At 48.8% G+C, this 18,010-nt stretch overlaps 1 protein-coding gene across 1 annotated transcript; it reads right to left on the reverse strand.

Annotated features, from left to right (window-relative positions):
* Nucleotides 1-570: 570 nt before the first annotated feature.
* On the reverse strand, nucleotides 571-17,453 carry LANCL1 (LanC like glutathione S-transferase 1). The gene is made up of 9 exons (XM_086615703.1): nucleotides 17,367-17,453; nucleotides 16,964-17,081; nucleotides 11,544-11,751; nucleotides 7,411-7,546; nucleotides 6,922-7,068; nucleotides 4,708-4,890; nucleotides 4,122-4,298; nucleotides 3,774-3,846; nucleotides 571-2,930 (listed from the first exon to the last, which is right to left on the reverse strand). The coding sequence occupies exons 1-9, from the start codon at nucleotides 17,448-17,450 to the stop codon at nucleotides 2,854-2,856; spliced, it is 1,203 nt and encodes a 400-aa protein (XP_086471829.1). The 5' UTR covers nucleotides 17,451-17,453; the 3' UTR covers nucleotides 571-2,853.
* Between the last annotated feature and the right edge of the window lie 557 nt (nucleotides 17,454-18,010).

The following is an 18,010-nucleotide window of genomic DNA, read 5'->3' on the forward strand; positions in this document are numbered from 1 at the left end:
GGTAGAGGCAGCAATAACACATCTGTCCCCTTGCACTGTCCCTGTCACCTCCTTCACAGTTTGGCTGCTGTCAGCTTGTGAGAGCTGAAGCCACAGCAGGCCCCTGGGGGAGACACACACCTGCAAATGATGCTGTAGGCTGGACAGTCACAGCCTCCCGGCACCCAGCTCCTCCGTCCACTAGGCAGGAGGGTGTTTTGGGAGGATCCACATCCTTTCTGGTGGCCAGTGCTGTGCACACGTGTATTTTGGTGCACTTAAGACCAACCTACAGGACTGTGGTCTCCAAGGGAAGCCACAGCAGGCAGGACATGGCCTTGGATGAAGCCAGTGCTGCAAACGGATGTCCTGGGAGAACAGCACAGCCTCTGAGGGAAAGCACAGGACTGGCCTTGATGGATTGGAGATAGGGGAAAATGTGAAATACTCTTAATGCTCGGGGTGGGTGGGAGGCCAGTGAGCCTCCAGGAGCCACCAGAGCAGCTGTTGTGGCATATCTTGATCTCTTCAGACATGAATCCTGGTCACATAGTGAGGGGTAAAAATAGCCCAAAGCTTGTTTGTTTCAGCGTTTTTATTAAACAGTGTTCCACTTGGCAGTTGTACACCAGGCCCCGACGATCCCCTGATCAGTGTATGAACCCTGGGACGTGGTGCTGCCACGACACTAGGCTGCATCAACCATCTCCTTTACAGAGGCAGTGCTCAGGAGAGACCCGGGCTCAGAGCAGTGTCCCTACACTGCCATCACACCAGCCGAGCTGGGAGGCAACTTACAGCAGGCCTCTTGTGCAGGATTTTCCCCAAGTCAAGTCTGTTTTGCCTGTGGTGGTAATTGTTGACTGATGTCTCCTGTCCTTATCTTAATGCATGAGCCTTCTATTTCCTCTCCCCTGTCTGTCTGAGAAGAGAAGTGATAGAATGGCTTTGGTGGGCACCTGGCATCCACCCCGGGTCAGCTCACCACAGGGTGTCCCTGCCCATGGAAGGGGGGTTAGAACTAGATGGTCTTTGAGGTCCCTTCCAACCCAAACCGTTCTATGATTTCACTCCTAAGCTGTTTATTAGCTGAATCCTGCTCTAAGGGCTGTGCCTCCTTCTCTCCAGTCACCTCCCTGTGTTGGTTAGGTGTCCTGAATGATAGGGATGACCACTGCCAAGTCTGCAGGAGCTTGAGGCTTCTGACAGCGATGCCCAGCCTAAAGCAGATGAGCTTCTCTGTGCTCCAGGCTGTCTTTTGATGAACTTCCAGAAACACGTGGTGGCAGCAGGAGGCCCAGCTTTGAGGAAACAAGCAGCCTTCCAGGAATGGTTTCCACTCCTTGCTGGAGCAGCCCATCTAGGAGGTTCTTGCGGGTCTGCCCGTGCCGCTGTGGCTAGGCTGCCCTGTGTTCAGACACGTGTGAGCCAGCTGTGTTAGTGTGCCTGCTTCGCTATTGCTGGTGCAGCAGCGTGCACTGGCGTGGAGGCTGCTGCGCTGCCCTGCAGCTGCTCACCTGCTCTTAGGCGGCCTGAGGCACTCACCAACTGGGCCCTTGAAAGATCAAAACCCACATCCACTCTGTGCAGGCTGAGAAGCTGCTCCCAAACAGCAGGAAAAGGTACTGTGTCAGTAACTTTCACTGCACTCGGCGTTTAGCTCGTGCTCAGTGCTAAGAAAGTGGTTTACAGGGTCAGGTCCCTGATTGCTGCAAATCAGCGGCGCATCAGCTACGGATGGAAAAGCAGATTTACCCCTGGCAAGTATCTGGTCTGCTCGACAGGCCAAAGCGATTTAACCTAGGGCAGGTTTTCCAGCTGGTACGTGTGTGGTTGCACATCCAACTACACCAAGCAGTAACAAGGTCAAGCAGTGACTCAAACTATCCAGGCTCAGGGAGGCTTATAAAACAGAGCATGTAAGCAACATCTACACAGGTAACGGGTTAAACACTGACAGAACTCAGTGGGATACAATTCTTTTCCCATACTGCTGCTGGTGGGCCTGGCACCACCTAACACCTATAATATTTATACACAGTTTTAAAGAAAGACTGCCAAATAAACTTTCAAAGCTGGACAGAAGAGACCACACCAGCAAGCGTGCTTTGCTCGCTTTGAGACTGGAGTTCTCTGTTAGATGATCAATGGAGTTTTGCGAGGTTTAGCATAAGATGGCAAATAAGCACAAAAGCTAGTGGGGTATTTGTCTGTCACTGGAAAAAAATGCACAAAAGAGCTGTATGTAGCCTTTGCTTTTAAAGCAGGCAGGTGGAAATTCAGGACAAGGCTTTGGCATGTCAGTTCCAGCTGTGCCACTTGCAATCTGACATTAAAAAAACATCTATAAAGACTCCACAGTCCATCACATTCACTTTGTGTGGAGCAGCCCAGCTACTGTCCTGCCTGCTCCTGGGTGCTCAGAAAGAAAACACTTAAAAGCAACTTGCAGGGCAACAGTCTTTCACTTTTTCATCTTTTGTTTTCCAAGGGCAACTAAATTCCTGCAACTACTTGTCAGCATGAAAAAAAAAAAAAAATTAAATGGCCAGTTACATTCAATAGAAAACTTTCTCTGAGGAAATAGGATACAGAAAATAGCAAAACTCTATAGCCAACAAAATACTGTACATTTTCTCCCTGCTCCCACCTGCAGCCCTGCATTTTTAAGAGACACCAGCAAAATCTGCGTTTTTTTAAATTGAAACAGTGCAATGAGATGGCTAGAAATATTAGAGAACTTGGCATGCCCTCAGGAGGATGGATTTACGTTCAGTTAGGTGAACAACAATGAGTTTGGGAGAAGGAGAAGGCAGCTTCAAACTGCTTTTCCAAGTGCGGACGGGTTCAGGCAGGAAAATGCCAAACTCGGATTTAGAGTTCAAACGCGGGGAACTTGGCCTTGGTTGGCACCAGCAGGTCAGCAAGAAAGTATATCGTCCCGGCCATTCCTGAGGGTAAGAAAACACAATGTGCTTCAGAGAGATTACCTTTGGGCCACACACTTTAATTTTCTATCAATTATCCGGGAGGTGAATGAGTCATGAAGAGAGAAGAAAGGAAAACGTTTTCAGAAGGACCTGAATCATTTCCACGGTCTGAACCCAGGTTTGCCAAGCAACTTAGGTGCTTCAGTGGGGAAAGTGTTTTGAAGTTAATCAGATGTTGAAAAGCACCTGGGAAAACAGGATGGGTCTTTCCCCCTCCAGCTCCCTCCCTCTGTTCTACCTGTGCACAGGTTTAACGATGGGAATACCTTTGCTGCTGCTGCAACTGCCCTTGTTCCCAGGCCTGCAGCAAAGCTAGCAAGGTTTATTGCAAAGCAGCAGTACCTGCTGATGGCAGATTTTGGGGGAATTGTTAGCAGGAGTCACAATGTGCCCCAGGAGGCCTACAAAACCAGCCCTGTTTGCTCCTCGCTCACCTTTGGAATGGAACTGGAAAGCCCATGAAGGAACTTAACCCTTAAAAATGCACAGAAGAGAGACTGTCTGAGGAGCCGGGCTACAAATTACTGTAAGGGAGCCTTTGGCCTGTGCCTATGAAAGAATTCCCCTTGAGACCTGTGTGCAGAATCCGTGTGGGAGGCCCAAGAGTATGAGATGCTCCAGCTAAGATAGCCTGTGCTACAAGACAACTGCTTCTGGGAAAGGGTAAAAACAGTGAATATAGTTTCCTTCCCACACTCTACACTGAGTTTTGCAATGACTTCAGCAGAGTGTGTATTTGGTTTCCCTTGGTGCTGGAGTAGCTGAGGTCTAAGAGCAAAACACAAGCATAGAGACAGAGGTTACCTTCAAAGAGAGAGAACGGTGTGTCTGGAGTCCGGCACCCATGTTGACCATAGCTTAAACACCACTCTGCAAACTGAGAAAAGAGGAACAAAAAGTGTTCAAATTTTGTTAAAAACAGCTCTTAAAAAAAAAAAAAAACAACCATCCTCATGTTATCCCTTGCAGAGCAAGGCTTCTGCAGGACATTCCTTCTGCACAGGCTGTCAGGCAGTGACTGCGCTGCTGAAGGACTATACTCGTGGGGCTGGTCAGATGCAGCTGCGTCTCTGCCACACTAGAAATTAGGTTCCAAAGGCAAAGGTGGCGATATGAAACGCAGAAATGAACAATCCTTAGGCAGGCTCTCACCTTGCAGGCCCTGTACAGGTATTTCATGTTCTGCGTGAGGTTGTACAGTGCTAGGAAGGCGTAAGCATTGCCGGCTGTCCCATGGCACAGCCCGTAGCCCTTCTTCAGTAGCCCATGCTGCCAGATCACTTCTGCACACTGCAGGGCATCGTTTAGGTACTGCTGTTCCCCAAAGACCTGCAGAGACAAAAAATATTCCCTCTTGCTGAGGCAATTTCCTCCACGCAGAGAGCATCCCTGCATGGGCGGGGAGGTTAATGAGTTTCCTACTGGAGTTTTAATGCTGTGACTTTGCTGCCTGCTTTAAAGGAGGATGTTTTTGATGTGATGAATGGGGCTGTATGACCATTACTTTGCACACAACTAGTTGTCACCATCAGCCACCTGCAGCAGGACACCCCACGCAGCTGATGGGTATTTTCAGAAATAGTTTTTTAAAAGAGTCATTTCTGTTTCTGTTTGCTGTCCCTGTCGGGTGATTTCATTGCAAAAAGCTACCCTACTCTCAGGCAGGGAGGGTCTCAACAGAGTCTTTTTCACGATGAAATTCCACATTTAGGGGTCCCCAAAGGGTCTTTGCAAGTACCTTGTAGGCCTGGACAAGCATGTAGATAACACCTGGTGCCCCATGGCACCAGTGGACAAGCAGGTCTCTGGTGTCATCGATGCATGGGGGGTAATTGCCGGATGGGAACTTGAGCTGGCATACGTAGTCCACGCTGGCTTTGACTGTGCTGTGCAGTTTTACTTGGCTCACTCCAAGACCAGGCTAAGAGAGAAAGAAAGTGTTAAATCAGGGAGAATTAACCACCCTCCTCTCCCAAAAAGGCCCAAGACCTGTCTGAAAGGCAGAAACAAATCCAGCTATGGTGTTCCCTCCTGCTCCCTGTAAATTAAGTGATTTCTTTAGCCCAGGCTTTCGCAAATCACAAATACCCACTCGGCCCCAGGCTGCAGGCTGCTCTGCCCTTTGGCAGCGACTTATTTCCAGTCATACCCTTACGTCCCCAGAAACAGAGGCTGCCCCTAGCATGTCACCTGGCCCTCTAAGCAAGAGGGCTTGCTGCTTCTTTTCCTGAAGATGAGTAGGAATAGTTTCAGGTACCCAGAGCTGGAGTAAAGAGAGAAACTGTATAAAAACAGTATTAAGGATGAATACCAGGAATGATTCCTAGTCATTCCATACTAGGAATGATGACCTGGAGCATCTCTGCTCTGAGCTGCTGGTCCGGCCCAGCTGGCGGGCAGTGACGCTGCGTTTTCATAGATGTTTCTGAGTAATTGCAAGAGGGTGACTTCACTGCTGACCTCAGACAGCAGCAAGGGAGTGGCTTCAGTGTCTTCTTCCCATGACGCTGCCCCACACGAAATCTGTGCAGTTCTAACTTCCCACAGCAGACTGCAATGAGCACTCTCATCTAAGGACCAGGCTGATCCCACGCTGATAACTTGAAAATTAAAAATCAATACTTGTACTATAAACCCATTAGAGATAAAAGGCCAATGTTCTCTCTGAATTTCCCTTGTTTGCTTCCCCCAAGGCTTTTTGTGCATCATGCTTGGCTGATCCAGCCTTCTCGTACTTCACACGGCAGAGCAGCATGAAGCCCATGCAGTATTTTATGGGAGACTTACACTTAAAATTCTTTAAAACATCAGGCTGGGAACAAGCTCAGGGACTCGGTACAAATTTGGGCTCACAGCATGCTGCTGTCTCCCCTGCTCCCAACTAGCTGTTCTGCACTCCTGGGCAACAATCATCACGCATCCTCCTCTTGCCAAATCTCCTTCTGCTTAAAAACTCCAACCCCCCCTTCCTCTCCGAGCCACATAAGAGGGTTATGTTCACAGGAGCTCTGCTTATCCTGTACATGGGCTTGAACTTTTGAAGGTCCCAAGGGAAAGCTCAAATACCCAAAACCTGGTGGCTTTTTTCCCACCTGCTGTGAGAGTTGGGTCTAATAAAAGATACCACCCATTTCTACAAGCATTACTATGTTAAACTAATATGTGTTGCTCAGTGGGTGCCCTTAATGCTTTGAAAATGCAATGTTATTTATTGCTGTTATTTTTCTAAGAGCTTAAGCACTGTAAATATATGCACAAAGCAACCCACATAGGGGAATTATCACCGTCATTTCAGAGCCGGAGAAGGGAATGTTTCCAGAGCCCCAGTGAGTTGTGCAAAATTGTGAGAAAGACCACATTAAAGCAAAGGGGCACTGCAGCTCCCAACCTCTTGTCTTGCCCTGCCCACTTCAGGCACTACGGAGCTCAGCGGCTTTATTAAAGTAAAAAGTCCCAGCCACCTCTTTCACATTTAGATGTAGGCCCTGATTTGGAAATGAAGGCATCTCCCACTTTCCTACTATGAACACAATCTCTTTCACCATGCTTTTCTTAGAGATTCTTACTCTGTAATGATCTGGGATTGCTCCAAGTAACAACCTCAAAAACTGCAGGAAACCTGCAGACACCAAGAAATGGGAATGCTTTATCAGCAATTAGCACAAGAGGGGGAAGCTCAGCCCCAGCTGACCTCCAGGCCTCCATTACATGAGACTGCTGGTATAATGCAAGTCACATTTATCTACAGACCTCCACGGAGGTGGGAAATTCAATCTCACAGACTCGGAGAAAACCTTTAGAAGTGGAGATGCATGATCGAACACAGGAGTAAGTCTATCAGACAAAGGATCTCGCCCAGCTTGACATCACCAAGAGCCAATTCAAATGCTTCTCCTTGTTAAAAGAAATGTGAAACAACCACTAAAGGGCCCTCCTCTCCAGTGCCTCTCACCTGCATGAGATAGTAGTAAATCCCAGCCAAGCCATGGGCTGCTCCAACGTAGTACTCCTGGTACCACTCATACATCAGTGGGCTCTTTGCTGTGAAGTTCCTCCTTTTGGCCAAGCTCTCTCCTGAGGCTACAACTGCTTCACAGACCTGTGGATGGCAACAGAGGCAGGTGAGGGAAATGCTGCTGTCTTGGACACAGCACAGTGAGTATCCTGGCACAGAACAAAAGAGTTGTTTTTCTGCCCAAGCAGGGGAAGAGCATGGGAGAGGGAGCGAAATGTATGCCAATTCGGTACTGCCGCTGAATTTAAATGGATGGCAGGGGGACATGTGGTGCTTTGTCCCTTTGGAAGAAGAGCAGCAGGGATACCATAATATGGGTTCTCCCTTGTTGCCAGTGTTTTCTCTACATCTAGCATTGGTTTTTACGTGCTCAAAGATGAGCTGCGCAGGAAGAGACAGTTAACGAATCAGCAGAAGCCACAGTACCTGCTGAATGTGGCTTTGAGGGATCTTTTCCTCTCCAAAGTGCTTGTTCACAAATATCAGTGCATAGAGATAGCCCATGCGCCCGTACAGCAGTTCATCTGGCACTCGTGGGTCAAGCTTGTGTAGATGGAGCAAGCTACAAAGAAAAAATCACATGGGGGAAATCAGAGGATACTCAAAGCTGTTTAACCGAGCAGTGGGACTGGAGCTCAAAACCGTGGTTTGTTCCTTCGTGCTGCCCACGCCCTGGGAGGTGTCAGGCCAGTCTCTGGGTCTCAGCCTTCCAGCCACGCAAGGTGTGGGAATCTCTCCTTCCCCTCTGCTTTTTGTTTGGCTTATTGCTGTAGTCTGCTCAGCTCTTTACAACACAGTCATTCTACGCGCTTGCTTTTTACTGGGAAAGCTACTTGTGGGGAAACCTGGGCTACAGGAAGCAGCATAAAGTTGCTGCCTGTTCAGGAAAGGCTACTCCAATTCAGCAAGGAAAGCCTGCCCACCATTACCTTCCTGGGATGCTGTTGGCAAGGCAGACCTTCTGCCAAAAAAAAAAAAGACCATTTTCAAACTGAACTGGTATCTGTTTAATTTGGCTGCTCAAGGAATGCTGGAAAGTCAAACTAGTGCTGATGGTATGTGGAAAAATCTTACCCCTTACACTCAGAAGTCCTGAAAGAAAAGCCCCTTTCTCTCCATGCCTGCAAGTGGCCAGGGCTACGCTGCCAGTGGAGAAGGAGGTGCCCCCATGAGCTAAAAATCTAGGTAAGAGGTGGGGAGGAGCAGCTGGAAATGTTAACATCAAGCCTCTGTGGCATATGTAAGAAATCTTCTCCAGGGAGAACTGAACAGTCCGTGAGGACAGCTCAGCACAGCGCGAGTGCTGTGGGCTGTCTGTGGAGCAGCTCCACGCTAAGCACAGCTTGGCTGGCACCACGCTGCAGCCGACAAGCGCGGAGTGAGAGGTCTGCAAGAGTGAGATATCTTCTTTGCCGTTTTTCTATCATCATGTTGCAAAGCTGGTGATATTCCTGTAGTGCTAACAGAGACTGACAGCTCTTCACACTGGTGCTTTGTAGCCAAATTCACTCTTGATGCAATTTTTCCTTTGTTTCGCCTCTCATCACAATTCCAGCAAGGCTGGATGTCCTTCCCTGTCAGAGCAGCAGGCAGGGATGTGACTGGTTTTGGCTTTTTCTGTTCGCCCCTGAGACAGCAACCTGAAAAACACCATCCCTTTTAAAACACCAGCATAAAATGGCTTCGAGGCTGTTCCTTCAGCTGCTTCCTCCTGTGGCTGCAACAGGGAGAAGACTAAGAAACCAGCCAGGAGAGCTGCTTGTGTGCAGGGCTTCTCTGTCACAGCAGTGTGACGAGCAGAAAAGGTTCCTTGGCAGCCTTTGCTCCTGGGCAGAACAATGTGTTGCAAAGGAAAGAAGCAACCGAATGTCCAGAGTATCCTGGGAGCAGAGAGAGGGTGCTGGGCTGTGACTCTTCAGGGCAGGAAACCTTCCCTCGGCACTGGATTCAAAGTGAGCAGGGATATTGAAGGAGAAAGCAGTGTCTCAGGGCAGACTGGCCCCATCTCCTCATTTACCCCTTGAGATGTGTATTGCTCCACGGCGGAGATTTCTCAAAGATCAAACCCAAGAGACAGACTTTACGTCCAGGACGAGGAGTAAGCAGGGGTCCCTCTCTCAGCTGCGTGGCTGAAAGGAAAGCCCTGCTGCCTCCTCATGTCTCCTGTCCCCGCGTCCAAGGCAGATGAAGAGAAGGGTTTCCAAGGGGGAAACCAGTGTTCCCACAGATGGACTCTGCCCAGCAGCAGGCTGGTCAGAAGAGATACTGCCTGGTGATCTGTTCAGCTCTGAAGTGTAAGGGAAATGTCAGGCGCAATAGAAGGAATGGATGGCTGGATAAACAGTAATAGCCACAGTAGGGATTTTGCAAGGTCTGGATGCGAAATCTTCTTTCCGTGGGGAAATCTGCAGCAGCTGGAGCTGCTATTCTTGCTCTTTATGCATTGCTGCTTCTATCCCTAGCTGCTTTCCCAGCCAGGATCATCGGGGGGGGGGAAGCCTGCCAGTGGTTTCTTGTTGTTTTTGAAACGTGGGGCGCGCTGCATGGCATGCCTGCAGCAAGAGACGCCCGGGATGCTGCTGAACTGACTGCATGCAGAATGCATCTCTCGGGTTCGAGGTGGGCACATCCAGGTGCCTGAAATGAAGAGCTGCTCCTGCTCACATAGCAGCTATTGCCTCAACTGTCAAAAACCAGTAGTTTCTGGACAGAGGGAAAGCGAGGCAGCTGTAGTGCAAGATGAGATTTTTGATGCCACTGGCTCTAAAAGCAAACCTTTGGCCTTCTGAACTGGTGGGAGATGGCAGGGAAAAGAGGACTTCTGGAAAATGGCTCAGATTTTCACAGGCTGTTGGAAAACAGGTTGCCCTGAAACGTTAGTCTCTCCAGAGCATAAAAGCACATTTGTTGGTCATGAACTCATTTAGGCAAGAGCAAGGAGCTAAGAAAAAGCAACCTCTTGTCTCTTCCACTGCAGGTAAAACCTGGCTGACGGATTCCCTCCTTGGGCTCTGTAAAGATAAGGTGCTTTAAAAGACAGAGAAAAAACGGAGAGAGGCTCTCCTTCTCCACAGCTGTAACAGGAGTGCACTTTCTATGACCTTGCACTGCATAATGGCAACTGTTCGTCCTGTAACTAAGCAGCATACTCAAAACCCACTTAAGAGATTCGATTAAGGGAGCTATTTCTCACAGAAATACCTCCTTTTTAAAGGCAGCACGGTCAGGCTAACTGCTCTGGGAATTAGTGACAGAATAAGGACAGTATAACTGTTCCTCTGAGAAAGCCACATTTTTCTTTTTTCCTCCTCTCAGACGTATGAAGGAACCAATTTCCAAGGCTCTGCCTTTATTATGCCATTAGATGGCAGTGCAGAATTAATCACGAGTTTCCATTCTGCCACAAAACTGTAGGCAGAACAGGAGGGATACGGGGAGGGGAGAGCTACAGCAAAGGAAACATGAATTAGGGATTTTTCACAACTTGGGGCTTATGAGTTAACCATAACTGGCCAGTACTGTTCGACAGATTAGTTCTCTTTTTGTTAGCAAATATAGTAATAATAGTGAGATTCAGGACTTTGACACAGTACTGAGCAAAACCTAAACCACAGATTATTTCAAGAGTGAAGAAGAGAGTTCTGTCCTCAGACTGGCCGTTCCCACATAAACCAGAAGCTATTCTTAGTTAAGGGAGTGGGAACTTGGTATGCAAACCATAGGGACACCTCTGATTCCCACCCATGGCTTTTTTAATTGGTATTATGCATCACTTGCTCGTGGCTGCTCAAGGGCACTCGGTGTTGTTCTGGAGTGGCAGGGGGTTTGCCTCGGTTTTGTGCTGACCACATGTAAATGGAAACTCTTTACAGGGCTGTTTCTCACCTTCTCAAAACTGACCTCCCTAAGCAAGAAAAGCTTGCAACTGCATCTCTTTAACTTTCTTCCTTCCTCTGCCACATGCTGATCTGACTGTAGGACTGCTTGTTTGTCCTTGTCTTGTCTTAAGTACCCCAAAAAAACCCATTTGAAAACAGTTGAGGAAAGGCAGGAAACAGAAAGAAATGAATCACAGCCAGCTGCATTCAGCAATTGAAAGGGATGCTGTCAATCTTGGGTTTAAGTCAAAGTCAACTAACAAACAGCAAGTGGAAGTGAGTGACAAAATTAATCTAATAATCCTGCCACATTTCTCCTTTTCATCAAAATGGCTGTAAAGCTACATTTAAGGGTTATGAGAAAGTACTAAACCTCACTTTCTGAGTTTTTTTAATTTTGGCATATTTTTTCTTCCTGTGTTTATCAGAATTATTTTTAAGATGGTAATACCAGCTGAACAACACCCTTGCTCCCCAGCCTGCAGGCTGCCAGGCACACATGTTTACCTTTAAGCTAGCTCTTTCCCCAGGGCAGAACAAGTTTGCTAAATTACTGCATCCTCTCTCACGTAAGACTGCAACACAACGTATTCGGGCTTGGCGGAGAGTGCCTGGTACAAGGCCAGACCAGCTCTACCAGCAAGAGGATTGTTAGGAAAGAGCTGTAACCAAGCGTGTTACCGAGTGATGCAGTCATCTGCCTGCTTGTGGTTCTGCAGTTTGTGGTAGATGACAGCAGCCACTGCCAGGGGCCCGGCGTCTCCACACAAGAAAGTGATGGATCGTCTCGTCAGGCAGCTCAGGCTCTTCTTCATGTACTCGTGGGCCACCTGAAGGTAGGCTGGGTCTCCATACACATCATACAGGTGCAAATACAGCAAAGCAATGCCTGCAAAAGGAACGTAAAGGTTGCACTCACCATAAAAGTTTACCCTTTCCACTATGTGCCTTGGCTGTTTTAACGAGCCTAAAAGCCTGGTGCTCAGCCTCATCTAGGGCATAAGCCTTCTAGCCAGGCTTCACAGGCACATCTGGGGGCACAACCCACAGCTGCAGCATCCACAGCTTCTCTTCCTGCTTTGTGACCTCCTTGTATCTGGTGCTGCTCACGAGTGGACTGCAGGTCAAGATAAATGGCAGTGTCTGACCCAGGAGGTCCTGGAGGACAGCAGAGCTCCTGACACACGAGTTAAATACAATTTTAGTAGTGAGGAGCAAAAGATGAGACCTAGACAAATCCACCTACATCTATCATCTGTACCTGGGACTGTTGCTAAACAGTGGAGGAAAAAAAAAAAAATCATCTTTGGGCAAGATGGTACTTGTGGCAGAGCAGTGCTGCGTTGTTGCCCTATCTCAATTATGTTTTTCCATGCCAGGAGGTAAAGGGCTGGGTCACTTAGCTTGGATTGGATTTTTAAAAAAAAGTGACACAGCATCAGCACTGAGAAGCAGCACCTTAAGACATCCTACTCGGCCATTTTGTGTGGTTTTTTTTTTTAAACTTCCCTCCCACTTGGAAGCACCACCAAGGTTGTTGATGTCCAGCTCCCTGGACATCATCTCCTGCTGCTAAACAGGTCCCAAGCCCTACACCAAGGACTGGTCTATCCTAGAAAAGAAAGGGGCTGCCCAACTCTTCTCTGCAGGACATCACTCATGAGATCAGCCCTTGTCTGAAACATTAACAGCTACCTGGAATGCTGGAAAAGGCTTCATGGTCCTCCTTGGAAGTTTTCAATGGGATGGCCAGCTACAGAAAGAACTCTGCTACTAAGAAGTCACATCAATTGCTGTCCTTTGCCTTCATCTGCCCTGTCTTCACCCAGCTCTTGAAGCTTTTAGTAGGTAACTGAGGAGTCCTCCAACTATTTCGGAGAGGTCTGCCACATTTGAACCATCCTCTGATCTGGAAGGCATCCTCAAACATGCACTGAAGAAAGCTACTGGCCTACATCACTTTGAGAAAAGCTTAGTTCTCCCCTGACCAGTAACCGCTTCAGGTCCTGCATTTAAGCCTAAATTAATAGAGCCAACCTCTGCAGATTTTGATGTGGTAAGGTAAGGGGGGGCAAGCATACTGCAAAATTACTTCCCATGGCACTGAGGACAATTTTAAATTTAGATCATTTCCTCATTTTGCATGGGTAATCTCCAAAGCTTTGTGCTACAGACAATTCAATTCCACATGTATATTAGGGGCAAATTTCCCTTTCCTGCTGAAGCTAATAACCTTGTCCTCTCACTGAGCAGTTCAGTGTCAGTATTCCCAGAGAGACCTCAGATGTACGGTGCCATCACTTAAATCCATAAAGATGTGGATAGGAAGCCCTTCTTTAAAAGGGAACCCTCCTCTTCCAGCTAGCAAATGTCAAGTGACTCTCCTTGATTTATTCAGCACCTAGCACAGCTTCTAGACTTTAACAGGCCTGATAGCTGTCTGAGCACAACCTGCACTCTTGACTTCGCTGCTTTAATGTGAAACTTTCTAAGTAGCTGCTATTCCCACTGCCATCATACTGCCCTAATTAGGTACATAACTACCACGCTAAGACCACTGCTAAGAAAAAAACCCCAAACAAAAAGCCAGCCCAGCCTAAACCAAAACTACCCATTACCTCATCTCTGAATCCTACAACAGGTTAGGCGAGAAGGGATCTGTGGAGGTGAGCTGATCCAATCCTCTGAACATAAGGCCAACTTCAAATTCACATCCCATTGCTGTGAGCCTTGTCTAGTCAAACACTGACTATCTCCAAGAACGGAGATTTCACAAAAACTACCCACCAAGCACTTGGCAGGAATGTGATTATGCGGGTGACACAAAGCACTCTGTTTTGTCATCAAATGCAGCCTCACTGTCTCTTATTAATCTCTTGGGATTATCTGAGGATTTCTGTTTTTCTGAACAGAACTCTCTCAAGGAGATGCAAGTTCTCTGGGTTCTGAGGTTAAAACTAGAGTGAATGGAAGGTGTTTTTCCAGCAGCTTTCCTGGACTGGTATGGTCAGAATTCCTATCCATTCTTAAATGGCTTTTCTTTCATCTGGAGTGTCTTTTGAAGAGTCCCTTCAAAAGGCAACTCAGCCCTGCTCCTCGTCTCCACTTGCCAACAGGCCAGCCAAAAGCTGCGGGTGGGGCAGGCCAGCCAGACTCATTGGTCTGCCTTGGGGGCCCTCGAGCTCTGAAAGCCACCACTATGACATTGCTGGAGAAGGGAACGCTCGCATGGGAAGCAAATTCCAAAGGCACTGCCATAGTGTGTAAGAAGGGGAATCTCCCCCTTATGTACCGTTTCAGGTGACAGATCACCTCATCATCTTGGAAGGACACAACAGTCCAGCAGGCACTGGACTCGGGAGCTTTGTCATCAGCTAAGAGGTGACGGGAGTGAAGTCGGTCTCCTTCCATTCCCTTTCCATTGTCCATGCTCCCAGTTGAGGCAGCCTTTGGAGCAAGGCTATGAGAAGTACCGACACACATGTATCTATTCTTCCGTGCCCTCACACTAATGTATCTGAAAACAGAGGAGACAGTTGCACTTCTGCCAGGATTTGAACTGGTTCCCATTCAGAATTCGCTTACAGTTCACCTTCCCTCGGTCAGCACTCTGGGACCAGTGACACAGATTAAGACCACAAAAGCTCTTACAGGGGTCTAGCTAAACTGATTCACAGCCGAACCAGAACTCTCCAGCCAAGCCTGATCTGTACCAGGCACGTACCAGGTGTTGCCTACGGGGCCCTGATCTCCATGGGGAACTGAATGAAACCATCACAAGCTGATTCAAATGCGCTTTGAGGGCATTCAGCCCCACGCTGGATAATCTTGATCCAAAGTGTGTTTTCACTCACTGCCTCCGAGCTGAAAACCTAAGTCCTTCCGTCCCTCTGCTCCAACTTCACGTGCCAAGAAGCCGTGGCTTCCCTGGCACAGATGCAGGCTGGGGGAACAAGTCTCTGTCAAGTGTGCTGGGAAAGAAACAGGCAGCAAAGTGAAATGCCAGCATATGCTGTGTATTACTGGGTGTAATGTGGTACACTCAAGCCTGTTACATTTCACGCAGTTTGCGCTGAGAGAGCCACATTTCAAATCTCTCTCGTTAGCAGCCACAAGAGTGCGGGTTGATTTCAGGCTGCTGGGCAATGATTTACATGAGAAGATACTCAACAAGCCTTTTCTACATAAGCAATTACAGGAAAAAGCTGCTGTCTTGGCCCAATTAATTTTGTCTCTGGAAACCAGCACTGAATAAATTAATATAGCCAGGATTAGAAAAGAGGGAGGGTGACAAAGACACAGTGTAGTATCTGCAAACTTCACTTCGCTGGCTGTGACCTGCCAGATTAGAAATCTGTCCATGGGTTTCTTCTAATCCTGTCAGCCAAGACGAGAAGGTTGTGTGCCCAGTGAGGAATGATCCCTGGGAGGAAAATAGAGAAGAATCTCTCTTGAAAAACTCCCTTCCAAATCAAAATGAGCTGAAATCCTACCAGAGGATTCAACCACTGTTGAATGTGGTTGACCAACTCAACTCAACCACTGTTTCACAACTGCAGTCACTTTCCAAAATGAAGCTCCTTAAGGCCACCCTAAGGAAAGGAACATGGTCTCTGGGGAAAAGTGTTTACCTTCTGCCCACTGACTTTCAGAGTATTCCTAACATCAGCTCATTGTCCTCCTGCTTTATCTCCCGAATTATTCTGGTCAGAGGCAGACTCTACCATCATGTCCAGTGGTACCCTCATGACTGAAGACCATCTTTATGTACGGAGTGCTTTTCATCTGAGGGGACCTCAGAGCAGAGTCACACAGACTGGAAGACTGAACCCGTCTCCCAGGGTGAAATCAGCCAGCACTGAACAAAAATGCATAAATTCACAGGCAGCAGCAGCAGAGTGCTGCCAGGCAGCAACTGATGAAATCAATGTTCTCCCACGCTGGAATTTAATATTGGCATCCTAGCATTTCTTATGAACTGCTCTAGAGTGTCTCAGTGCCTGTCTACCTTAACAAAACGCTTAAGCAGGCACTTCTGGCATTGCTGTCATCAAGTTGCAACATTAGTTTAGCACGATGAACACCACTCTCCCAAGCAAACTGTTGGCATCAAGTTCCACCGCATCCCAGCACAAGCCAGCCACACCCAGATTATAATGTAGAAAACTGCCATTTAGCATTGCAATGTATTGCCAAAAAGACAAAAAAGCAGCGGCGAAAAGTCTTGCAGCAAGAACTTGATTAATTGCAACTACCCCAGGGTCCCCCCCTAGGGCCTGGCACAGTGGGAAAGGCAGGAGAGCTGACAAAGCAGTAGGCAAGGATGAGATGGCAGAGAAAGGTGTGTCCTCTCTGGCTCCAGCGGGTAGGGATAGGGAGGGGAAGGCAGGGCATGCTCCCAAGGAAGGAAAGCCATGTTGAAAACGCAGAACAGGAGAAAGACAAGCTCCTGGAAGCTTTGCACGCAAGGATTAGTGTGAGGAAGGCTTCCATCCTTCGTTATACTCACATTTGCATTTCTGCTCCTTCCAGCAGGTACTGGAGCAGAACTAGCCCTGGCTAAGCGGAGGGGCACTACCTGGGGAACAGGATTGGAGCAACCTGCCAATCAGACAACGTTGTAAGATAAAATTCAGCCCAAACAGAAGAGACGGACGTTCTCTTGGGCCGTAAGCTAACCACTGCCATATGCAAGGGCTCCTTGCAGGTAAATGACCTACCACACGCACCTGCCTACTTCATGGAGCACTGGTCTACTTGTCACCATCCCCACCGTGGCCAGAGTTAGAGCCAGGCCCTTCCAAGTTTGCCCTCAAGCAGGTGCTGGCTTTCTCCGTTGCCTAAATTTGGCACAATTAACCAAGAGAAGACCCAATCCTGCCCTGCAACACCACAGTCTCCCTTCTGCAGCTGGAAACCTTCTCCCAGAACGGGGAATCCAAGAAAGACAGCCCTTGTTTGAACGGATTAAAACATGCAGAAGCAGCACCGTTCTTGACATGGATCTACTGCGACCATTCAAACAGTCGACAAACCCCACGGTCCATCTGAAGACCGCTCCGGAGACCTCCTGCTCCATCCGATCCCACTGTCCACCCTACCTGCCCAGCCCGTGTACGTGGTGCAGTCCTGCGGGTCGGCGGACTTGAGGCCCCTCTCCATCTGCTGGAGCAGCTCCCTGATTTTGTTATTCAGCCGCTGAGTGAATTCGGGGCTCAGCTGGGGAGAGAAGGGAAAAAAAAAAAACCAAAAACCCTAAACAACCTGAAACATGAGGGAAACACCAGGAAGGCAGAGGGGGTCTTGGTAAGCTGGAGATACCCGGTGGGAGCACAAGGGAACCGGGTGGTTTTTTTTAATTTTAACCTGACATGTCTCTGCTGGAGACCCTCGGTTACCTCAGGAGCGGGCCCTTCCCGGGGACGGTCGCCGCGCTGAAGCGCGGCGACCGTCCCCGCGAAGGACCCGCTCCCACCCCGGCCGCCTCACTCCGACCCCACTCACCCTCCCGGCGCCATCGAAGTAGCCGGTGGCCAAGGACTTGTCATAGTCCGCGTAAGGGTTAGGAAGCGCTCGCTGCGCCATCATGGTGCCGCCCGCCCCGCTTCGCTCCGCCGCGATCCGCCTCCGCTCCGCCCCGGAAGGCGGCAGCCGGGATCGAGTCACTCCGCTGCTCCGCTTTCCTTCGCCTCATCCCGCCTCGCTGAGGTGCCCGTGAGGCTTTTAGGCTCTCTGGGGTTTAGGCGCTGTTTTCGGCTGGGCCTGGAGGGTTTAGGGAGCCCTTTAAGGTTTAGGAACCCTTTGCAGCTGCTCCTGAGGGGTTTAGGGCCCTTTTTTTTTGATGATCCTGTGGGGTTTAGGGGTACTTTTTCGCCGATCTGAGGGGTTTAGGGGCCCCTTTTTTTTTGGGCCTGTGGGCTTTAGGGAGCCCTGTGGTGTTTAGGGGCCCCTTTTGGCTAGTCCTGTGGGATTTAGGGAGCTCTGTGGGGTTTAGGGCCCCCTTTTGGCTAGTCCTGTGGGGTTTAGGGCCTGTTGCTGCTGGCTCTGTGGGGTTTAGAGGCCCTTTTTTCACTGATCTGAGGCGTTTAGGGCCCTTTTTCACTGATCCTGTGGGATTTAGGGAACACTGTATGATTTGAGGTCCCCAG

The sequence above is a fragment of the Tauraco erythrolophus genome, chromosome 8 (assembly GCF_009769465.1).
Source record: "Tauraco erythrolophus isolate bTauEry1 chromosome 8, bTauEry1.pri, whole genome shotgun sequence".
Classification (NCBI taxonomy): Eukaryota; Metazoa; Chordata; class Aves; order Musophagiformes; family Musophagidae; genus Tauraco; species Tauraco erythrolophus.

What these genes read in the sequence shown, in the direction of transcription:
- LANCL1 (XM_086615703.1), bottom strand. Translation starts at nt 17,450, where the DNA reads ATGATGGCGCAGCGAGCGCTTCCTAACCCTTACGCGGACTATGACAAG. An exon ending in CACGTACACGGGCTGGGCAG is followed by an intron (nt 11,752 to 16,963) that starts GTAGGGTGGACA and finishes TTCCTTTTGCAG; the next exon opens with GCATTGCTTTGCTGTATTTG. An exon ending in ACCGTTCTCTCTCTTTGAAG is followed by an intron (nt 2,931 to 3,773) that starts GTAACCTCTGTC and finishes TCTTACCCTCAG; the next exon opens with GAATGGCCGGGACGATATAC.